Here is a 25,071-nt window from a genome sequence, read left to right on the forward strand (position 1 = left end):
TTTTCCTCAGTTGTTTTAAAAATACACTTTCAGGGCTGGAGAGATGGCTCAGCAGTTAAGAGCACTGACTGCTCTTCCAGAGGTCCTGAGTTCAGTTTCCAACAACCACATGGTGGCTCACAACCATCTGTAATAGGATCCGATACCCTCTTCTGGTGTGTTTAGAGACAGGTACTGTGTACTCATATATGTAAAATAAATAAATCTTTTTTAAAAAAGACACTTTCATTAGCACTAAACTGGAAAGACAATATGTTTGCATACATAACAGATAAACATCAAAGTAACAGATCAGGATTAAAACTGTATAGGTAGGAGGCCAAATCAAATTCTCAAGCTGGTAGCTTGGAGGACCCCTGAGTTCTCTCAACTCTTTGCTTTTCTTCACCAAATGATGCGTCTATGTGTTTCCTTCAGTGAAGCTGGCTTAAGGCCACATCCCCTTCACTCCACCTCCTCTACTTGCAACAGAGGAAGCAAAAAACAAACCACACACAGTACAATGGCCATGTAGCATTTGTCTAGTTCACATCACTATTTCTTTGGTGGCTTGCCCCTCCTACATTCTTGGTGACCCAAATGGGGCTGTCAGTCATGAGGCCTGGTTCTCATCATCGTTGATCAGCAATGTGGACACCAGCCCCATCACTTTGGCTATCATGATTTGTTCAGAATGCAGTCTTTCCCTTGGTTGACTGGTAGAATTGTAAGAGGTCATCTACTGGTCCTGAGGAGCTTAGTGGCTCTTAGGTTAAAGCTGTTGGTGGCCATTTTGTCCATTGCATGCCACAGAGAGAAGTGTGAGAAAGAAGAGAGAAGAGAGAAGAGAGAAGATGAGAGCGAGAGACAGTGGGGAGAGAGGAGAGTGGGCAAGAAAGGAGGAGGAGGAAGAGGAAGGGGGAGGAGGAAGAGGAGGCAGAAGAGGAGGAGGGTAGGGATAAAAATATCCCGTCATGGCAGTATCTGGATCCTTGACTTTCTGTTTCATTCCTAACAATCACAAAACTCCCCTTTAGCTAAGAGATTATGACTTGGGTTTCTGCCCTCAAGACCCTGAGTGTCCTGACTAAGTCTGTGGTCCGAAGAAGGTTTCCATGAGTGGAGAACCATAGGTTCTGAAAGTCAGAGGTAGGGAGGGGGGTCTTGGGTACCCCCCCATCACCATTTTTGGATTATGAAGGCATGGACCATCAGTTTTAAAAAAGCAATTCCTTAAAAAAAGTTATAATATTTATGTACTGATTGATTGATCTGGTTTGTACATGCCTGTGGGTGTGTGCATGCAACAGTATCTGTAGATCTGTAGAGGTGAGAGGATAACTTGCAGTGTTCTCTCCTTCTACCATGTAGGTCTTGAGGATCGAACTCGGTGGCAGGTGTTTTTATCCACTGAAACATCTTGCTAGCCTGACATGAACTGTACTTATTTGAAACAAGCCAGGAGATGGGCTGGCATTTTTAGAACACCTGCTGCACACCAGTCAATTTATAGAGCTTTGCTATCCACAGAGAAAACGGAGCGCTCATAGCCTGTCTTGTAGGTAAGAACTCCTGGCTTTAGGTTATGCACCATCACGTTCCTCACCCCGCTTATGCCACAGGCCTTCTGCTTAGGCAGAGGAATGGCTTTCCCAAGCTCCTCACCAAGGTCTCACGTGGGTTGGAGGAGTGCTGCTTTTGGAGGCTTGTTGGTAAGAGCTGCCATATTGTTTTCAGGGCTCATTACCAAGTGATGCTTGGAAATTGAAACATTCCCCTCACAGTGATGTCAGAGTGCTCAGGCAAACATGGGGCCCTTTGAGCATGGGACCCTTGAGGCTGCACAAGCATGCATGTGTGTATGCATGTGCCTGCTTGTATGTGAGTATAGGCGTAGACTTGCCATCTTGTCAGCCCTGGACGTCAGTTCTCATCTTGTTTGAGACAAGGTCTCTTGTTGTTTGCCATTGTGCACACCCACCAGGCTAGCCAGCCTGGGAACTTTCCTGGATGCTTCCTTTACTGCCTCCTATCTTGCTGTTGGAACTCTAGTGCTACAGGTGTGTGTGACTGCATCCAGTGTTATGTAGATTATGCTGATTTGAACCCAGGTCCTCGAGCTCATAGATTTCAGTGTTTGGTCATCAGAGAGTAGCACTATTTGAAAAGGTGTAGGGACTGCAGTGGTGGCGCACGCCTTTAATCCCAGCACTCGGGAGGCAGAGGCAGGCAGAGCTTTGAGTTCAACTCCAGTCTGGTCTACAGAGTTCCGGGACAGCAGAACTACACAGAGAAACCCTGTCTTGAAAAACCGAAAATAACAACAATAACAAAAAAGAAGGAAAGAAAGAAAGGAAAGGAAGAAAGGAAGGAGGAAGGGAAGACAGAGAGAGAGAGAGAGAGAGAGAGAGAGAGAGAGAGAGAGAGAGAGAGAGAAGGTTCAGGAGGTGAGGCCTTGTTAGAGGAAGTGTGTCATTGGGTGTGGACTTTGAGGTTTCAAAAGCCCAAGCCAGGCTCAGTCTCTCTGTTTCTCATTGCCTATGGGGTCAGGACGTAGGTCTCAGTTACTGCTCCAGCATCTGCCTGCATGTCCCCATGCTTCCTGCCAGGATGATAATGAACTGAACCTCTGAAACTATAATGCTTACCTTTATGAGTTCTATTGTCGTGGTGTCTCCTCACAGCAATAGAACAGTGAGTAAGACTCTGGGCCTTCTTTATGATTGTGTATGCCTGGCATATAATGTAGGGTGGAGTCCATATCAGAAACACTATCACTGGCAGAGAAGGATAAGGACACAAGGCACTGGCTCCTGGTAGAAACCACTATTAGCCTTGCTGGTTACCCTTTCCAACCATTTGAGAAGAGAATGAGGTCTTGTTCTTTGTAACAGTGGGGCCTGTAGTCTCGGAGTGAAGGAATTGTCCCATGTCATGATTTTGAGGGAGGGGGAGGGGGAGAGGGAGAGGGATCAGCCTGTTTGGGTTTTTCTTCTGTGTGTCTGAGTCTGTCTCCACAATGAGCATATTATGTTTGTCAGAGGCTCCGTGGTTGATCCTGGGATGTCCTGGAGCTCTTTTAGAGGAGCTGGGACAGGCTCTTCCCTGGAATGCACAGGGAGCAGGCATGCCATAGACATTGTTCATTGTTAAATGGGTAGCTGACTTTGGGGCCTACTCCTGTTTGCCAATAAGGAGATTTCATTCTTAAAACCAAAGCCATGGCACAGAACTTCCACATAGAGGAGGAATGTGGGGTCAGATGTAGAGCTGGTGGCAGGGGACTCCAGCCTGGGGTCACGACCTTCCCCAGGTTTTGAGCAAGCACACAGACCCTCCTCCTGCTTTGCGCATGGGGGCAGAGTGACATCCTTTGCGTTGATGTGTTTGACTTGAGCAGCCCTGGCACCCAGTGAAACTCAGGAAACAAAGATGGCACAAGAGATTGAATGCCCTTAATAATCAATGTGGAGGCCTGGGCTCTGAGCCACAGGAATTCCGCCTCAGGTGTGATTCTGCCACTTGGCTCTTCACCTGAATCGGTGCCCTGATCTGTAAAATGCCAATCGTGGCTATCGTGCGAGGCCCGAGTGGCATGAGACCACACTTCAAATGCCAGCTTTGTACCACACCATTGCTTCATGCCAGCATTCAGTGTCCCTCTGTTACAGAGCACTCATGGTGGAGTCCCTGGTTCTTCAGCCCTGTCTTCCCTTTTTGTCCTTTAATTCTGTCCATGATATTTCAGGAAGTGATATTCATGTAGCTATCAATTACATATATGTTTTTGAGACAGAATCTTTACGCATCTCGAGATGTTCCTGAATTCACTGTGTAGCCAAGATGACCTTGGTGCTTGAGACTCCCGCCTTTACTTTCAAGTGCTGGGGTTACAGATGTGCACCATCATGCCGTGCCTGGCTCAGTTACGCATATTTGATCAACAAGTTTGGAAAGTTATGTGAACATATATGAGAATACTTGAGTTTTGTATTCTGTATATTTTGATTCACAGATGCTTACCATACATCTATGTATACGTCTATATATCCCAATATCCAAACAATATTATTTATTGTAGTTGGCTACTGAAGACCTACTAGTTAAGCTAAGTAGATTGTGAAATGTGACCCATTACTGGCTGTGTAATCTACCTGCTAGCAAAGATTCTGGGTCTTACCGGAATAATTTACTACATGCCTAGTTGACTTTATTGTATCATCTAACATTTAAGGAAGAAAAATATTTTTTTTATTTGCAAGTTGACATCTTGCTTTAGATTTTTTTTTCCCAGTGGGCTGGAGGGGTGGATCAGTGGTTAAGAGCACTGGCTGCTTCCCCAGGCACCTGGATTTGATTCCCAGCACCCACAAGGCAGGTCACAATTGTCTATAATTCCAGTTTCATAGGCTCGGATGCCCTCTTCTGGCCTCCACAGGCACCAGGATCTTGTGTGGTACATAAACTTATAGATATTCAAATGCCTACTTGGTCCACCGTTGGTCCTGAACACTTGTTTGCAGAGGGGAGTAGGAGAAGGAAGAAGAGATGAAAGGAAAAGGAATAAGAAAGGCGAGGAAGGATGGAGAAGGGGAGGCACTCCAGAGGAGAGCTTCGCTTGCTGTGATCTATCTTAATTAATTCATGAGGCTCTTATACAATTAGACTGTCTTTTGAGTCTTTTGTTGTTGTTGGGTGTTTTCTTTTTTAAAACAGGGTCTCAGTCTGTAACTCAGGCTAGCCCAAAACTCACTCTGTAGTACAGAATGGCCTCAAAGTCAGAGCAATCCTCCTGCCTCTGGAGCTTCTCTGGAGCCCTGGGCATGCTCAGTTCTATAACAGTATACTCGTACATTCTAATCCTGGTGTGATCTGAGCGGAGAATCTGGACTGAGGGTAGACAAGTCTGAGTTACTGGGATTCAAATCCAGCCTGACCAGGAAGCTCTTGGTGTTTGTTTGTTTGTTTGTTTTGTTTGTTTTTGTTTTGTTTTGTTGTTTTGTTTTTCAAGTCAGGGTTTCTCTGTGTAGCCCTGGCTGTTCTGGAACTCTAGACCAAGCTGGCCTCGGACTCAGAAGTCTGCCTGCCTCTGCCTCCCAAGTGCTGGGATTAAAGGCGTGCATCACCACCGCCCAGCCTCTAGGAAGCTCTTAAGCATGAATCTTCCCCCCATCCCCTTAGAAACAACATTTCATTATCTATTTAATTAAAGTCACCAGCTCATCTTTAAAACTCATGCTCTTGCGCATGTGTAGTGAGGTATTCAGATGCAGTCGTGTCTGGAACAGGGTAGCAAGAGGCTGGATTACAGTGATCACTTGGTTGGTGGCACGTAGGAGGTGGGCTGCCTGGTGACATAAGGGTGTCAGGGTTACTTGTAACTCTCAAGTATTGTTGACATGTAATGGGAGTGGTACTAGGATTTAATAGTTCCACCACAGGTCCCTGGAGGTCCCAGCTCGGGTCGCTCTGCTTAGTAAATATTTGAGAATGGTTGCCTGGTGTTCAGGCTCTGAGCCAGCAGGGATCAGGAAGTACAGAGGGCCGCTGTGCACTGATCTGCCAGCTGCTGCTGCTGGGGCCACTGTGAAGTAAATGAGACGGTAAGGATATTAAATATTATCCTGAGTGAGGTAACTCAGACCCAAAAGGACATGCATGGTATGCACTCACTAATAAGTGGATATTAGCCAGAAAAGTACAGAATACCCAGGATACAATAATCCACAGAACTCAAGAAGGTTAACAAGCTGAAGGGCTCAAATAAGGATGCCTCAATCCCACTTGAGAGGAAGAAGAAAACAATCATGGGTAGGGTTAGAGGGAGGGAGGGACCTGGGTGGGAGAGGAAAAGGGGACCATGATCAGGTATTGGGGTGGGGGTGGGGAGGAAACAGGACTGAAGCCCTGAGGGCCAGCAGAAAGAATGGAAACAGGCAACCTTGGGAGATGGGAGGTGGGGGACCCTCTAGGATGTACCAGAGACCTGGGAAGTGATAAACTCTCAGGACTCAAAGGGAGGGACCTTAGATGAAATGCCCTACAGTGGGGAGAGGGAACTTGTAGAGCCCACCTCCAGTAGAAAGACAGAACATCACGGTGGAGGGGTGGGGTTGCCATCCCACAGTCAAAAACTCTGATCCAAAATTGCTGGGGCAAAAATGGAGAAAAGACTGAGGGAAAGGAGGTCCAGTGACAGGCCTAAATTGGGATCCACCTCAAGGGGAGGCTCGAAGGCCTGACACTATTACTGATGCTATGGTGTGCTTACAGACAGGAGCCTAGAATGGCTGCCCTTCGAGAAGCCCAACAAGCAGCCAAAAGAGTCAGATGTAGATATTTACACCCAACCAATGGACAAAGCTGGGGAGCCCTGTGGTTGAATTAGGGAAAGGCCAGAAGAAGCTGAGGAAGAGGTTGACCCCATAGGAATATCAGCAGTCTCAACTAACCTGGACCCCCGAGATCTCTCAGACACTGAGCCACCAACCAGGCAGCATACATCAGCTGATATGAGGTCCCTGACACATATACAGCACCTAACCCTCGAGAGACTTGAGGTCTCAGGGAGTGGGGAGGTCTGGTGGGACAGGGCAGGGGTGCAGACATCCTCTTGGAGAGGGGGAGGAGGTATGGGATGAAGAACAGTCAGAGGGCAAACTAGGAGGGGGATAATAACTGGACTGTAAAAAGAGATGAAAGAATAATAATAACAACAACAACAAACAAGGGGCAGGATTAGAAGAAGGTGTTGTCTGAGTCTATAAAGCAGAGGCAAAGCAGAGAAAGGCTGTGCTGGGAATAGCTTCAGACACGTCTAGATTCTTCTTAGCAACAACAGTTACGCCAACGTTCATGGTGCACGAAGTAAGGTTAGCTATTCAGGATTAGTTTATCTTGTACTGTTTTGTTGTTGTTGATGTTGTTGTTTGTTTTGTTTTTAAAACACAATATTTTTTTTAATTAACAATTTGATTGACATGTACTTGGTACCATACACTGCATACAACTTGATGCTTTTAGTGATACAAATAAACCCATGGAACTGTCACCACGGTCAGGGATCCAGACACATCCTCACCTCCCCCAAGTCACTGTGCTCCCTTGAGTGTGTGGTGGGAGCACTCCACACTAGATCTGCATGCTGACTACTTTGATGTGTGTCAGAGTAGTGTTGAGTGGTAGTTGCATGGCACATAGCACATCTCTAGAACTAGTTCATTATGTATGGCTGAACAGACTCCTCCCTGCCTGGAAGGGAAGAGGTACCCGAGACACGTGGTACAGTGTAGCCACTGTTCCGTGTGCATTCCCAAGAGTTTGACTATTGTAGGTACTGCCCATCAGTGGAAGGGTGCTGTGGTGGTCTTCTAGTGGCTGGCTTATTTTACTTAGCAGAGCGCTTTCTACACTCATCAACGTTGTCACAACTGGCACGCTTGTTTTCTTTGTTAAGGCTGAAGTGTGTCCCACTGTAAAATTGCCTTGTACTGATTTTAAGAATGTGGTAATGGTGAGAAAAGGACTTCTCCGAGACAGAATAGATTCTCTGCCCTTGAAGATATTTACCTTTGATCCAGGCACAAAGCTATTTCCCCTTTTATCTTTTGTTTTTTCCTTCTGAAAGTTAGTAAGAATTCTACCATCCTGGGCTGGAGAGATGGCTCAGTGGTTAAGAGCACAAACTGTTCCTCCAGAGGTCCTGAGTTCAATTCCCAACAACCACATGGTGGCTCACAACCATCCGTAATGGGATCTGATGCCCTCTTCTAGTATGTCTGAAGACAGCTCCAGTGTACTCATATAAACAAAATAAAAATAAATAGATCTTTAAAAAAATAAAACATAAAAAAGAATTCCACCTCTTATGGCCTGTCGTAAGGCCATGGGCACGGAGCATTTGACAGATGGTTGGCATGTGGTGAGCCCTCAGGATTATTCTGGTTGTCTCTATCTATCTTTACGTGGTTTGCACTGGGCAGAGTGAATTCCTCCCATGGTGCTTAACATGGAGTCTTCGAAATTGGAACCTGGCCTGTTGAGATGGCTCCTTTGGTAAAATGCTTGTTTGGCAAGCACATTGGTCTGAGCTCAATCCCTAGAACCCATGTACAAAGGGCTAGGTGTGGTGCTGCACACAGGTGATTTGGCACTGAGAGACAGGTTGAGTACTCACTGGCCTGCCAGCCAAGCCTGGTTTGATTGAAAAGATGCTGTCCTAAAGAAACAAGCAAGGGGCTGGTGAGATGGCTCAGTGGGTTAGAGCACCCGACTGCTCTTCCGAAGGTCCAGAGTTCAAATCCCAGCAACCACATGGTGGCTCACAACCATCCATAACGAGATCTGACTCCCTCTTCTGGAGTGTTTGAAGACAGCTACAATGTACTTACATATAATAAATAAATAAATCTTTTAAAAAAAAAAAAAAAAAGAAACAAGCAAATACTAAAAACAATACGGGGAGCTCCTTAGAAACGACATGTGTGGCTATCTGGGTGTCGTTTGGTCTTCACACAAATATGCACACACTTGCACTTTAACATACAAACAAGCACACACACACACACACACACACACAAATAAAATCTACCTTTACCACAATAAACACAAAATTGTGAACTGTGTATTTGGTCTTAGGTCCAAACCACTTTATTCTTTTAATTAGCAGCAAGGACTGAAAGCCACAGAGAAATGTATGGGAAGAAATCTTAGCACTAAGAACGACAGCCAAAGCCACATCACTTATTACATGGCAGGCGCTAGTCTATATGATTTACACAAAAACCATGTTTAATCCTTGCAGCAGCTGTGGAGACAGATGTCATGACTCTGCAAGTTGGAAGACCAAGGCAGAGAGGTAAATGATCCGACCCAAGTCAAGCAACGGAGTAAATTTGCACGCCTCCACTCTGGGTCCAGAAACTCTGCTACTGACTTCTCATTACTGATTCTTTGGGCCCCTATTAAAATCTTTTTTTTTTTCGAGAAAATCATTTTTGAGAATGGAAATTGTAGTCAACATCTTTGAAAGATTGTCTTTTAAAGAGGCATTGTTTGATACTTGTACCCTGGCCAGAGAAGTCAACAGCTTCTTTTGTTGATCAAGAGGTGCTTAATGAAGCAAAAATAAAAAGTGAAATGAAAACTGAGGGCTGGGTACCACTCTTTGCAAGGTAATAGGGTTGCCATCTCTTCTTAGGCAGGCTGGGCACGCAGGACGGCCACTGTGTTCCTTTTCATTTGAGTAGAACCGTGTGTTCTGCTTCTTATTTGGAAACTGAGATTAACACCTGGCCTGAGATTAACAGTCGAGGAAAGATTAACTGTTAGCCTTTTGGCATCACGACCCAGAGCTGGCAGGGGAGAACTCAGCTTTTCAGTCCACCACAAGCTCTGAGGACACTTCCTCCTCCTCTTCCCATCTCACCTCGCACTTTCAAACTTTCCACTATTTTCCAGAACAGAAAGTATTACAGCATGCTGTGTGTGTGTGTGTGTGTGTGTGTGTGTGTGTGTGTGTGTGTGTGTGTGTGTGTGTGTGAGAGAGAGAAAGAGAGAGAGAGAGAGAGAGAGAGAGAAATTTTAGCAAAGGCATTCTAAAAACTGGAAAGGTATGACCAGTAGAAGGTCACGTCTAATGTCTTCTAATGTGTATATTTGGGGGTGGATGAGAGATGACTGACTTCCAGCCTGATGAGCTGTCAAATATTGTCATTGGTAAAATGTCACATGCTTCTCTGATAGAATATTTAAATTAGCTCCTGCTTTGTTTTATTCCCAAAAGGCCATCATGGTGAGGCAAGAAGGACAAGGAAAGACGTGGATTCTTCCCTGTAATTTCCTGGATGGGACCTCATGACTCTCCTTTTGTTTTTGTTTTTGTTTTTGTTTTTGTTTCTTTCCTTCCTTCCTTCCTTCTTTCTTTCTTTCTTTCTTTCTTTCTTTCTTTCTTTCTTTCTTTCTTTCTTTCTTTCTTTCTTTCTTTCTTTAAACAAGTCATTGTCATTGATCTCATGGGAAGTCATGGAGAATACAGTTGTATATGGGCATATACTAAAGCCTCTATTCTATTTTGAAACCATCTCTATCTGTCTGCCTAGAACCCCGGGAATTTCCTGGGACGTGAGGTTTTCAGTACTTAGTCTGACAGCTTTGGGGGTAGATCCATCATCCCAGCTGAGGCTGACTAGGTAAGTTTGCAAATGCCGGCTGTGAGCATCTCACCCTAACTCTGGGCTCAGAGAGGTCATATTAAGTATTGGAAATCAGCCATATAGTTAGTAAACCTAGAAATAAGGCTTTTGATTATGGTCTCACTTTCCAGAATATCCACTGACTTTGTCTTTTGTGTTTACATTCTACATTAGAGACTTCTATCATCTTCTCTTCGCTGTGACGTTTACCAGCCTGGCTTTTTCCTTAGACTGTAGAGTTTTTGGTGGTAGAAGTCATTTCATGTCCACTGTCACATTCCCAAGACTCAGCACAATGGCTCCCCACTGAGGCCCTTGGTCAGTGTACAAGTAATAGTGAAGGTGACGGGACCCTATGCTGACAGTTCCAAGTATCCAGCATGAAACAAATGGAGGGCTCTTCTTAGGCAGACACATTCCTCTGTCTGTCCAGGAGATGAGGATCCTCTTCCTTATACAATTTGTGGCATGGCCTTGTCCTACTTTGTATCATGGTCAGTGGTTAAGGACAGTGGTGAGGACAGAGGAAGGGAAGAGAGCACCCATCAGGATAGATGTGCTGAGTTCCAAATGACATCAAGCTTCCTGGGATAGTGGGGCACAAGAAATGAAAGGAAATAAGTGTAAGTGGAGTTTTCGTCCCCCAGGCAGACAGGAGTCACGGGAAAGCGAGGGCCTCAGATACTCAGATGTGGAGCACATCTGAGCTAAATTAGACTTAGTGCTCTTAGAATTAACACCACATGGAAGGGCAAAGGGCCCTGAGGAAGATGGCCTGACCAGGATAATGTTGAGTCGTTTTTAAATCCTGGCTGCAGACTGCAACCATTTTTGGATGCTTAAACTATACAAAGAACAGAGCTATACTTTGGTCCTACTAAACCAGGAGAAGCAAGTTAGAGGCAGGTCTTGTGTTGGTTTGAAGTTCTCCAGACAATTCTAATGGACAGCCAAAGGTTGAGAGCTGTCGATCAAACAATAGTTATAAACACTTCCTGTTCATATTCCAATGAAGGCAAAGGAAAAGTAGAAATGTACTGAGGATTTATGTAGGCAAGAAAGCCTGGACCTTCTCCAAAATGCTAAACACAGAGGGAAGACTTTTTACCATAGACTCTTATGGTGGAGTACAGTTAGAGTCTTTTCAAATGGGTGACATGGAACACCAAGGCATGGAAGTCATTAGAACTCCCATTGGAAAAGGACTTCCCAGGCCTGGGAGGTGACTCAGTGGGCAGATTGTGTCTGCCATCAAGCCTAATGGCTTGAGTTGGATCCCTGGGACTCATATGGTAAAAGATTCCCAGAAGTTGGCTTCTGAACTCTGCACGTGTCTCTGACCTCCATATGTATACCATGGCATATGAATGCGCACACACACACACACACACACACACACACACACACACACACCACAAAATAAATAAACAAATGATGTAATAAGAAAAAGAAAAGCAATTCCCTTTTAAGGTCCTTCTCAATTCTTCTGGTTGTCTTTGCCTGGTAACATGAGGGTTTCACACTTTTTAACCTACAGACCGGACATCATAAGCTGAGAGCCACCCCCTCCCATCATGTGTGCTTGGAAATAAAGTTGTGACACTCAGTCTACCCAGTTATGTCTGGTCCATGGCTACTTCTGTATGATAACAGGATGTAAGTAATTTCATACTGGCCCCCAAGGCCTCAGATATTTACCGTGTCAATTTCTATTCTGTCCATGCAAACTATTTTCCTCTCTCACTTTAAAATCCGAGAGCAGGTGCCAGGATCAGAGCCTTTAGCGGGCGACAGCAGACTTAGAATTTGATACTGTTTTCTGTTTTCACCTTCTTGCATATACACTGATACTAGTTCACCGTTCATGGTGCTAATCTGGAGTTTCCTCTTAAGATAAGTTCACTGATGCAAAAAAATATATATATAACCAAACAGATTTAAAGATGGTGATTAGAACAGTTAGAAGATCGGGTGACATGTGCATCCTGCCAACATCACAAAGGTTGTATTTAAGCTTGAACCTTAGGATGCTGTTTCTAATACTGTCCTTTCCCAGGTAAAGAAACTACAGTCTAGTGATTAAGTCACCTGCCTCTGGTCACCACTTACTCATGGAAGAGATCCCTGTCCCTGTTAGAATAATGATCTCCTGTCTCTAAGTAGCTAGTCATTTGTACACAAATTATTGCAGTTAAAGTTCATGGAATCAGAGCCAGAAAATATCCTCAGGACATCTCCACCGACACGGGTAGTAGAGACTGACAGACAACCTGAAACAATCGGGGCCATTTGCATTTTAAGCACATGTTGGTTTCATTAAGTTGATTGTTTCTTGGTCATGGTTTCCTATGGCTAATCAATCTGATGAAAAGCTTTGTTTTATTTAATAAAATGCACTTAAGTGTGTGGATGGCAAACACAAATGCTAAGACTACTAAATGGAAAGATATATATATATATATATTCATTCTGTTGGGCACATTTAAGTACAGTTTGAATCTTCCAGGAATATTTGGTATTCTACTCTGTGATTATAACTTTATTTCCACTGGGATTCTCATTGATCACACCAGCCAAGTGCAGAGCTTTCCCCAGTCTCGGTGCTCTTGCCATTGGTACCCATGACATTTATTATCTTGGGACGGATCAGAGAGTTCTGGGGAGTGGGTATGGCAGCCAGAGCTCTGTCCATGTAGGGGTGTTGGAAGTGTGACAGAGCCGTGTGTTGCCATGGCTCCGGCTTTCGGGATGCAGTTTTGAAGTGGCACTATGATTATTAAGTGATGATTTCCAGCATGTGTGTAAGTACATCATAGGTGACGCGGTCCTCCTATGACTCCAGGGCTGGAGCAATCCAAGGAGGTACATGAGCTGGAACTGGCAAGCTCCGGGTTTACTTGTGCCTCTACTGCACAGGGTGGAGAGCATTTGAGGAGAAGCCCTGATGTTAGCTCCAACCTCCACACACGTGCATGTACACACATATACCACACACACACACTACACACTCAAACACATGCAAAAGAGAAAGAAGAAAAGAAAAAGACATCCACTTGGATCAGAACCTGACATGCAGATTTACATATACTGACTGCTTTGATAAATGAGTAAAACTTATATTAGAAATAACCTTTCTTTTACATCTATTCTATATGTTGGTACCATTTTTTTTAATTGATTTTTTTTTTTTTGAGACAGAGCCTCTCTGTGTAGTTGGCTGTCCTAAAAATCACCATGTAGACCAGGCTGGCCTCAAACTCACAAATCCTCCTGTCTCTGCCTTCTGGTTGCTGGGATTAAATGGGTGCATTTTTGGTACCTTTTAATGCCAATTGGCATAGTTAGGATATTTTCTATAGAGACAAGTGTTCTTAGGTTGTATGTGTTGATGTGACATTTATCTATCAAAGGTGACTGTGGACTCAGCCAGAGGCAAGGAAGCCTGACCTAAGACTTCAACAGCCAGCACCTTGAAGCGGTAGGTATTGTTCACTGTCCCTGAGGTGGCAGTAAATATTCAGATGTGTGGCCACTGAGCAGGGATATAGCCAGGCAGCCTTCAGTGGGTTCCAGCCAAGCAGAAGAGGTGTGTAAATGACTCATGAGTGATCACAGCAGTATCTTTCCCTACAGTGTCACTCTTCTCAGGACACCTATAGCCTAGCAGTCAGCTATGTCACTGGCTGTGCAGGGAGGTCTCCCTCCCCTGGCCACCATAAATCACTAACACAGAAAAACTGCTGCCTCTCAGGGCTGCTGATGCCCTCCTCAGGAGGCCAAGGGTCAATGTGAAGGGGGAAGGCAACAGATGAGACGTAGGTGCAGGTCTGGAGAGCTGAAGGCTTTATGGGGACATCTGCCCATGGTCTCGCTCTCCCATAGGTGTGTGATAAATGCACTGGATCTTAACTAACCAGGAGTGATTTCTCCTTCTGGGAAATATTGCCTGGAAACATTTACTCTTATAGCCAAGGATAGAAGCCATGGATTACTAAACACCCTTCAGCACATAGAAAACCCCTCATGACAAAGCGCTACCTGAGCCCTAATGTCAATAGTACCAAGGCCCTACGTGCCCAGGGTCTAGACAGCCTGTGCATTTCATGATGTCGTCAACACATTCCTTTAGAAGGTGGTGTGAGGCTGAGTTTCTAGTGGTGAGCCGGCGCGTGGGTTCTGACCAAGGCAAAGATCTCCAGGCACTAAAAGAAATAACTGGGCTTCCATAAAAGGGAGGATTAAAAGCAGGCTGTGCCTTTCTGAGCATAAATCTGAACGATGAGTAATAGGATACAGTAATGTGGAAATAAAAAAAAAATGGAGCTGAGTACAGACCCTGAGCGAGAAGCTGAGTGAGATAGAACCTGTTGCCTCCGGTTCTGTTGTCTGCATCCTGACATTGAGGACACCACAGCCGGCATGGCAGGGTGTCACAGCTATGTGACAGCTCTCATTTGGCCCATATTAGGGTCTTTTAGTGCTATGTTGGGCCCAAGAACATGGAGTGTCTAATTTAATACAATGGTTCTCAACCTTCTTAATGCTGCAAACCTTTATTACAGTTCTTCAGCTTATGGTGACCCCCAACCATAAAGTTATCCTTGTTGGGGGCTGGTGAGATGAATCAGCAGTTAAGAACACTGACTGCTCTTCCAGAGGTCTTGAGTTCAGTTCCCAGCAACCACATGGCGGCTCACAACCATCTATAATGGGATCCAAGGCCCTCTTCTGGTGTGTCTGAAGACAGCTACTGTGTACACATATACATAAAATAATTAATTCTTTAAAAAGTTATTTTTATTGCTGCTCCATAACCGTGATTTTGCTACTGTTATGAATTGTAGTGTAAATATCTAGGTTTTCCAGTGGTCTTAGGTGACTCTGTGAAAAGGTCACTCGACCCCCCCAAGGGGTCGAGACCCACAGGTTGAGAACTGCTGGTCTGTTAAAAAAGGGAAATAGCATTAATTATCGGGAAACAAAATTTGTGTTATAGAGAAAATGAAAGTTCTAGTCAAGGGTTGTCCACAGAGTGCTCTGGTAGCCAGAGACCTTGGAAGAGCATGAAGCTTCCAGGTATCCAGTTACCACTGTACTGCACCAAGCATTGAGGGCATGGTGGCTGCTGGGAGATGAAGGGAATTTCTCAGTGGTGACAGCAGCCATGTCTTCAGGGCGTTAAGACAAATGAAGCATGTTTTCATTAGAAAAGAATGATCCATTTCCTTCTTATATTGCCAAAGGCTGTCTTTAGCCAAGTCACCCAGGGTGAAAACTTGGGATTCATTTCCTATCAGAATATGTATGTATGTATGTATGTATGTATGTATGTATGTATGTATGTATGTATATGGTGTATTCTAGAAATCTCCAGGATCAAAGATAAGTGAGCAGACAGAATTGAAGAAAGAAAATACTGGGGCCGGGTCAAATGATTGTGGTGTCTGTTACACATGCTGTACAGTGAGACCTAAACAACAGAGTGTGGACATGTTCGGATTCGCTAGAAAGGAAGCAAGGCGAAACATCTGAATGCTCTTCAGCGAAACAATGAGAGTTATTCTTCCCCTGGTAAGAGACTTTAATGTGCATTGGCTCCAAGCCTAGTAATTCTTTTCTTTAAAATTCCCCTTTGTGTTTTTAACCACCCCCGACACTATAACTACCCAGATTCCACTCCCGTGTCTGTTCTTCAAGTCTTTATTATCCCCTAGTCATCTGAAAGTTACTATGAGTGATGGGGGGCATCAGACATGATATCAGTGAAAACCACAGTTTGAAGAAATCAGCGACGGTAAGGCAATGGCTCTGTTCCCAAAGGCTCAGTAAGCACTCCTGGGCACTGAACTCTCTCTCCATCCCTCTCTGGTATTTTATACATGAATGGTGAAAGAAGATAACGTACAGCCTTTGGGTCCATTGGCTTTGCTTCTTCAGATTCAAGCAACCACAGATAACTAACTATCTGGAAAATAATTGCATCTGTCCAGCACATGTAGAGTTTTTTTTTAATCATCTTTCATTTGGGAACAGTAGAGTGAAATATCCATTTACATTGCATATATAATGCAGTGCTATAGAGCCACTAGTCTAGACATGATTTAGTGTCTAGGATGTGCATATGTTACATAAAAAATGTTAAGCAGTTTTATATGAAGGACTTGGGAGCCTGTATATTTTGATCCTGATCTGTGTCTCTGTCTCTCTGTCTCTATCTCTCTGTGTCTTTCTGTCTCTCTGTCTCTGTCTCTTTCTGTCTCTGTCTGTCTGACTCTCTCTCTCTCTCTCTCTCTCTGTGTGTGTGTGTGTGTATGTACGTATGTATGTATGTGTTAGAGCCAATATTCATGATCTCTAGGAGCAGACCCTGTTTGCCTAGGTTGGAGCTGTATGGCCAGGCCTCCTTTCACCAGCTTGCTTTGTCTGTCATCACACCATTTCCAACAGCTTGGAATCACCTCTTCTTCTGACCCAACATTTGCCCCCTGTGTAAATGGAAGATTTACTTTGTCCCAGGGACAAAGGACGACTCACAGCTCTCCAGTCTCCCTTTACCCACCAGTCTGCCTCATGAGACAGGCTGCTTGGAACTTTTCTAGAAGATTTTCCTCATGTGGGAGAGGGCTACACGAGAAGAAAGGCATATTTTCCTCTCTCCTCTTCCTTCTTGCTTGTGGCTTTGACCATGTCTGTCGTGAGTCTCTTTTGTGTCATGAGGAGGTGTACATATGTAGGTATATATATATGTGGTGGTTTGAGTATGCTTGGCCCAAGGAGTGGCACTATTTGGAGGTATGGCTATGTTGGAGTAGGTGTGGCCTTGTTGGAATAGGTGTGTCACTGTGGGTGTGGGCTTTAAGACCCTCATCCTAGCTTCCTGGAGGCCAGTCTTCTCCTAGCAGCTTCCAGATGAAGGTGTAGAACTCTCAGCTCCTCCTGCACCATGGATGCTGTGATGCTCCCACCTTGATTATAATGGACTGAACCTCTGCATCTGTAAACCAGCCCCAATTAAATGATGTCCTTATAAGAGTTGGCTTGGTCATGGTGTTTTTTTCACAGCAATGCAAACCCTAACTAAGACAGTAGTGCTGTTGGCAGATGCTTGGGGGTGTGGCCTTGATGGAGGAGGTACATCAACAAGGGCATGCTTTGAAAGTTTAAAGTGTGGCCATTCCCAGTTCACTTTATCTGTGTTGTGCTTGTGTCTGCTCTGCTGCTATGCCTGCCCCTCAAGGCTGTGCCTCCTCACCCTGATTAGTTCCTATCCTATGGAACTGTAATCCAAAATAACTACTTCCTCCTGTAAGTTGCTTTGGACATGTATTCTATCATAGCAACAGGGAAAGTAGCCAATATAGTAGCAAATTAAAGGATTTATTAAAAAATTCTGGAGCATTTGCTGTATTGCAGACACTGTATTGGGGATTATACTATGAAACAAAATAAAATGCAATCGTCTACTCAGAGAACCATCAATAGAGCATGAGGAAAGCATCCAACAGAGATGAGTTTAGATCAGTGGTCCTTAACCTTCCTAATGCTGTGACCCTTTAGTGCAGCCTTTCACATTGTGGTGACTCCCCCCTCCATAAAGTTATTTTCATAGCTGCTTTGTAAGTATAATTTTGCTATTGTTATGAGTCATAGTATAAATATCTGATATGCAGGATGTGTGATATGCCACCCCTGTGAAAGGGTTGCTTGGCACCCAGAGGAGTTGTGACACACAGATTGAAAATGTTGGTTTAAATCCACAGGCAAATGAGAGATATAGAATGTTATGTTAAGATGATATTTAATTCGGCTTAGAGGAGGAAGAGACTCAGGAAGGGGAAGAAAAGAAGATGAGAGAGTAATGACCCTGGTTATCTACTAAGCACAATAGCATGAATCTAAGTACAAAACTTAAATGAGCCCAAGACACTGTGAAAAATGGCTAAGTCCAAATCCACACTTTATCTTGTGACATCTATAAATGTGTGTGTGTGTGTGTGTGTGTGTGTGTGTGTGTGTGTGTGTGTGTGTGTGTGTTAGGGGTTAATATTAGGTGTCTCCTCTGTCATTCTCTACAGGTCTCTCTTGAGTCTGGAGCACACTACTTTGCCTAGGCTGGCCAGCAAGCTCTTGGAAGCTCCTGCCTACAGATCCCTGTAACTGGGGGTTACAGAGGTACAGTGCCATGCCCAGCTATTACATGGGTTCTTGGAATCTGAACTCAGATATTTGGTGGGCAAGCATTTTGCCCACAGAGCCATCTTCCCAGACCCGCATGATGTTCCTTAATAGATAACCAAAACAACCACACTTTCCTTTGCCTCTCGTTTTTTCCATTCTTGAGAGGAATCATACCAGTATCCCTCAGGATTGTCATAAAGACTGCACAGAGCTTGGTACTGTACCAGGTAAAATGAAGAGCTCAAACCTCGCAGATCACAGTGCACACTCGCGTAACTCCCACTCCAGTAAGCACTGGACAGACGATGGCATTGGCTATCATCAACACTTCTAAGGGCCTATTTCACTTCTATCTCTCTCTATCATTACTGAGAGTCTCACTCAGTTCTTGCTTCTGAACTGAGAACAATGCCAAGGTGCGCTGCCAAGCCATGCCACCAGGGTGCGCTGCCAGGCTGTGTGTGAATGCATCCGTGTACTAAGCGGCTCCCGGTACCTGCAGTCTCGGCTCCTTTATGTCATTCTCTAAGTTTCATTCCTTCCTTGTATGAATATATTAGTATCTGCCCTATCTGTTCCTGGCAGCCTTCTTACCACCTCTTAAATGTGGCTTCTTTTATCTGCCATAGACAGAAAATTCCCTAAAGCCCAGGGCACATAATTTCACTTGAAAAATAGCTAGACCTTAAGCAAAAATTTGTGTGTAAACGAAGAAGGCATGCTTTGCACGTGGAATATTTTGCTATCACAGGTCCTTCTTATAACTTCCTATATATACTCTGGGTAATGATCCAAAGGACTAGCTTTCCACCATAAATGTTTTCCTGCTAAGGAAGGCATGGTTTCAGGGTGTTTCTGCTGGGAATTGACTGCAGTACATTTGCATACAGGTCACAATTGAATGGACACACTGGGTTAAAACCATATCTTCTTTCCTGCAGCTCTTCATAATATTTGCACCCGCCTCTAAAGCTTGGGTTTTTTTTTTTTCTCCAGAAATATAGACCTGTTTCCCACCTGTTGTGTACCCACAACGTACCCCTGGTCCACCTTTACCTGAGTTTACTCAGTGTTTACCTGATCCCAAACTGCTCTCCACATTAGATAATGTTTATGTTGGCTAAATATTAGCACAAGTAAGTCATTCACTTGGCACGTTCACGGACAGGGAAGCAGATGGCTGGGCAGCTATGCCATTGACAAGCTGATTTTCGTTCATAGGCACACTCGATGATACCCGCTTTCTTCAGCAGTGTGCTGAGCTCTCCCTAAAAGTTAGGCATGTGCGTGGGACTTGAGAGTCACTTGAGGGAACACTTACAAATGCTGATGTCCAGGACAGCAGCTTCAGCAACTGATTTCAAATCTCTAGGGTGGGACCTAGACACCAGTGGATTTTAGAACTCTCCAGGTAAATCCAGTGTTCATTTAATCTTGGGAACTTGTACCCAAGACTGTATGTATAAAACACATGGAGGAAGTGTAAGATACAGACAGAAGTTCCGTGTAGCTCTGGGTGGCACTAAGATCCTGTGATTTTTTTTAAAAATTTTGTGTGTGGGGGCATTCACACATGGGCGCTCTGGTGGAGGTCAGAGGTTGATACTGAATGTCATCTTTAATTACTTCTCTACTTCATTTGTCTTTGTTTGAGACTGGGTCTCACTAGGTAGCCTTGGCTAGCCTGGAATTCGCCATGTATACAAAGCTGGCTTTGAGCTCGCAGAGATCCACCTTGCCTCTGTCTCCTGAGTGTTGGTATTGAAGAGGTGTGCCATCACACCTGGCCTGGCACCTTATTTTTGAGGCAGGGTCTCGCACTGAATCTGGAACTTGCCGATTCATCTACACCAGCTGGCCAGAAATCTGTAGGGATCCTCCCGTCTCTGCCTCTGCAGTACTGGTGTTATAGGCATGTGCTGCTGTGCTGTGCCTGGCATTTTACCCGGCTGCTGGGACTTTGTGTAGCAAGCACTTCACTGAGCTAGCCCTGCCTTGGAATTTCTGATAAGTATCCCAGCAATGCTGATTTTTCTCCTATGTCAGGGGCCCCATGAATAGCAAAGCTATCTGTCTGTCTAGACTCTCTTTATCAACATTACAAATAATTTCCCAGAAATTTGAGTTTGTGAGCATTTCCACGTTTCAGTGTCCCTATCGAGTCTTGCTTTCTCTCTCTTTATTACGTTGTCACTTTTTCAGTGGTCAGCTCAATTTTCTATTTTCCTCTAGATATCAGTTCTCTTGAAAATAACCCTCGTGACAACACAGAACTGATGAACCACTGAACTAAACCTAAGCATAGTTTTCTAAATATCTTATTTTTCTATGTGTAATGTTCTATAGCATAGGGGCCAGCTTAGGCTATGCAAACTCTTTAACTATGGTGTGATAATACTAACCCAGTATCTTGGTTACTGATATTCAAACAGGTTCGTCACAATGAATTATGTCTTTAGTGGAAAGAAAGAAAGAAAGAAAGAAAGAAAGAAAGAAAGAAAGAAAGAAAGAGGGAGGGAGGGAGGAAGGAAGGAAGGAAGGAAGGAAGGAAGGAAGGAAGGAGGGAGGGAGGGAAGGAAGGAAGGAAGAAAGGAAGGAAGGAAGGAAGGAAGGAAGGAAGGAAGGAGGGAAGGGAAATTCAGGGTTCAGGGCTGGTGAGATGGCTCAGTGGTTAAAGGCGCTTGCAGTGAAAGCCTGGAGCCCTGAGTTCCATTCTTTGAAGGCATATAAAGGTGGAAGGGAAGAGCTACCCTCAGACCTCTATACATGCACCACAGCATGCATTCCCACAATGCATAGATACGAATAAATAAGATACGAATAAATAAAAACAATAAAATCACTAATGGGGAGGAAAAAGAAAAGCATAAAGTCTTCAGTGTCTGGGCTGGCGAGGGTTCCAGATGTCAGCACTTGGAAAATTCATGTCCTGCCATTGCAGTATTAGCCAAGTAGTCATATGTGGATAGTGGTCTGTGTGTGTGTATTTAGGAAGTTATGGTTTTCCTAGGTATTAAATGATGACTATACCCTAAAACTTAGTACACATTAGCCCCGATCACAAGGATGAGTAAACACTGCCACGTGAGTTCAGTGCCTGCCATTGTATATGGAGTTTTAATTTTAATGAGTCAAATTTCATTTCATAGTCACAGGAAGGAAATAACAAAGATGAGAGAGAAAGAGAGGAGGGGAAGGGGAGGGGGGAAGAGGAGGGAGGGAGAGGGAGAAAGGGAGAGGGAGAGGGAGAGGGAGGGAGGGAGAGAGAGAGAAAGAGAGAGAGAGAGAGAGAATGAGAGAGAGAGAGAGAGAGAGAGAGAGAGAGAGAGAGAATGTGAAAGTCAAGTATCAGAGCAGAAAGAAAGGCCTAATGACATTGCAAGAAGTATGAAAACTTAGTCTTTCTTAGTAGATCGACTGGAGTAAGCACAATAGCAGGAAGTCACTAGTCACTACATCATGCTTTAGGCTTGCAGAAACTCAAACAGTAGGACAAAAAAAAAAAAAAAGCTATTGGAGATTGCACAGGACCACTGAACTCAAGAAAACAGCATTGCCCACTTAGTATTTAATTTGTGAATTGGTTTTGGCACTCTGGTTTTAGTTTGTATGTATGTATTCAAGAAGCTTGGTAGGGCAATTAATACTAACAGTTTCTAGCATAATGTTTTGTTGTTTCAGTAGGTTTCACATCCACCACTCTCTTGGGATGGAATTCCTCTTCCTGCACTTGTTACATTTCCTTGCTACACTGTAACTTAGCTTTGGGCAATATGTCCTGGGGGTGGGGGTGGGGGTGGGGTGGAATTCCTCTTCCTGCACTTGTTACATTTCCTTGCTACACTGTAACTTAGCTTTGGGCAATATGTCCTGGGGGTGGGGGTGGGGGTGGGGGTGGGGTGTTGCTGCTGGGAACCTGAACTCTTTCGTTTTGGTTTTTTTTTTTTTTTTTTTTTGGTTTTTCGAGACAGGGTTTCTCTGTGTGGTCCTGGAACTCACTCTGTAGACCACGCTGGCCTTGAACTCAGAAATCCGCCTGCCTCTGCCTCCGGAGTGCTGGGATTAAAGGTGTGCGCCACCACACCCGGCTCGAACCTGAACTCTTTCAGGGCAACATTTTCCCACTAGCTGCAAATATTGTAACAAGCTCTGTGTGTGTGTGTGTGTGTGTGTGTGTGTGTGTGAAATTTAGTTTCATAGTCAGAGGAGGGAAATAAAGAGAGAGAGAGAGAGAGAGAGAGAGAGAGAAGAGAAGAGAAGAGAAGAGAAGAGAAGAGAAGAGAAGAGAAGAGAAGAGAAGAGAAGAGAAGAGAGATGAAAGGAAGGAGGGAAGGAGGAGATTTTCAGCCTGAAGAAAAAGAGCTAGGTAGGTGATAGATATCTGGGGGAAATCTTATGATTTTAAAGGACAATGAAGTACCTTCAGGCCATGGTTGTAGGTGGAAGGCTATCAAGGCTGGTTGTCCCCTTTGGTCAAATATTGACTACCTTCTGAGGAGGAGGAGGAGGAGGAGGAGGAGGAGGAGGAGGAGGAGGAGGAGGAGGAGGAGGAGGAGGAGAGGAGGAGGAGGAGAAGAGGAGGAGGAGGAGGAAGAGGAGGAGGAGGAGGAGAAAGTTGTTGTTGGGGGAGGGGGAGAGGGGAAGGGAGAGGGAGGGGGAGAAGGAAGTAGGGACCTGGGGATTCAAAAATGAAATCCACAAAAATTCTGCTCCAGTCTCAAAAGGCAACTGCCCTGATCAGGAGTGGTTTTTCAAGGGACAAAATGCAGGTGCTGGACTGGTGGTCTCCTAAAATCCCTTGTGTCCATTTAAAGAATTATATTGTAATGTAATTAGTTTTTTATTCCTGGGAAAGGCAGTGAATACATAACTCATAATCTTGGCTAGCTGGAAAAAGGCTATTTGCATATGAGTTAAACTTAACAACCCTCTGAAAACAGTACTTTAATACAAGTAAAGGCAAACTCTTATAAACAAGGCTAGTGTGCAGAAAAAAAATTTAGATTTTTACTCCCTTTACCCCTAGTGTCATGTTCTATAAATATCTATATTAAGTTTATTGTGTATATGAAATATCACCATAAAAAGTTACCATGGCTGCAACATGACCTCATCCAGGTTCTTACTGGCTAGCTTCAGATATTCATATCTCAGCACAGAAAAATCTGATGCAAAGGCACATTTCACTAATGTGTAGGATATAAAGTAATGCAAACTAGATAATCAGAGTGGAATGGGCTAGGGCAGTGAGTGGGAGAAAGAGGAATTACTGATCAATAGACAAAATTTCATTTAAGAAAGAAGCAGAAGTTGTAGGTCTGCTTCTGAATATTATACTTGTAGCCAGTAAAACTGTTATTGTACACTTAAAATTTGTTAAGATGGCAGGTCCCATGTTAAGCAGTATTACTAAAATAAATGGTTTTCAAAACAAGGGAAAACTCTCATTCAATTCTTATCTACCTTATGGAACAAAGATTCCAAATGGTGAGTGTTTTGGTCAGTTTTTCTGTCGATTCAGACATGCTATTTGTAAGCCTAGACATTTTAGAAGTAAAAAAGGAAACATTTAGTCGATTTCGTGAACAATTGCAAATATCTGGGTGCTGGGCAATAACACTGGAGGATTTTCACCTTGTAGTCTAAACTAGATGGCCTCACAGGAGTGTCTTTATCTCGCTGTACTCATATTTCCAACAGGACCTCATCTGTCCCACAGACTCTGAACAGGAATAGTCTCTGACGATTTGCACAATTTCGCCACAGTTAAAAGCTTTACCTATGCATTCTACAAATAAATGCTAGCCATTTGCTCACTGCCGTGAGGCAATCTTTATTGGGTTATATTAAACACCTTTTTAAAAAGCACAGGACACTCTTGCTAATACTAGCCACGAGGGGACTATTAAAGCGATAAAGCATGAAGGTATCAACTATGAGCTCACAGCTGGATTCTTTCACAAGATAACCAAACAGAAAACGGAGTCCCAAAGGCAGTTAGTTAATACTTACATGACGATTCCCCATTTCCTCTTCTCTGGGATGACTGCCCTGGGTTTCTTCAAGAAGAGACTAGTCCTCCCACAGACCAAGTTTATAATGGATTTTGCAGGGCACACTATCTCCTGCGTTTAATAAGTAACTTTTGGCATTGGATTTGAATACACTGTTGGGGATGGGTAGGGAGTGGCGATGGCTCTGAATGTGCTCTAGCTATGCACGCTGGACGGGCAGGCCATCCGAGAGACCGTACACCCAGGGAACGAACCGGAGCTTAGACTCTTTAAAGTTGAATTAATTTATCACAACTAAAGGGCTAAGCTCCACTTGCTTCTAATAGTTGAAAGAATTTGAAAAGATTATTTTGCCTTTTCCCCATCTTGATGGAGAAAGGTTCTCATCGTATAGCCCAAACTAGACTTGAACTGGAAGAAAGCCTCCTGTTTCAGCTCTAGAGTGTTGATGTTATCATCATTTACTACCACTCTTGGCATTACAATCATTTTCTTAATTAATTGGTCTTAATCATTTCTTAATCTTACCTATGTGCGTGTGCATGTGTGTATGTGTGCATGTCGTCATGGAGAACACATGAAGGTCGGAGGACAAGTCAGCTCTCTCCTGATATGTGCGTCTGGGGGAATCAAACTCAGGTGGTCAGCATTGGCAGCAGGCACCTTTACCTGCAGATGCATCTCAATAGCCCCAAGTGTGTGTGTGT

General features: G+C 44.1%; 1 protein-coding gene across 1 annotated transcript in view; it reads right to left on the reverse strand.

Moving 5' to 3' along the window:
* The window catches only part of Anxa13 (annexin A13), a gene marked incomplete in the record, with an annotated part of 47,811 nt that extends 23,390 nt beyond the window's left edge, over positions 1–24,421 (reverse strand). The window contains 1 exon segment of the mRNA NM_027211.2: positions 24,363–24,421. Within this exon segment, the coding sequence (NP_081487.1) occupies positions 24,363–24,377 (15 nt within the window).
* Between the last annotated feature and the right edge of the window lie 650 nt (positions 24,422–25,071).

Source organism: Mus musculus, chromosome 15, assembly GCF_000001635.26.
Source record: "Mus musculus strain C57BL/6J chromosome 15, GRCm38.p6 C57BL/6J".
NCBI lineage: Eukaryota > Metazoa > Chordata > Mammalia > Rodentia > Muridae > Mus > Mus musculus.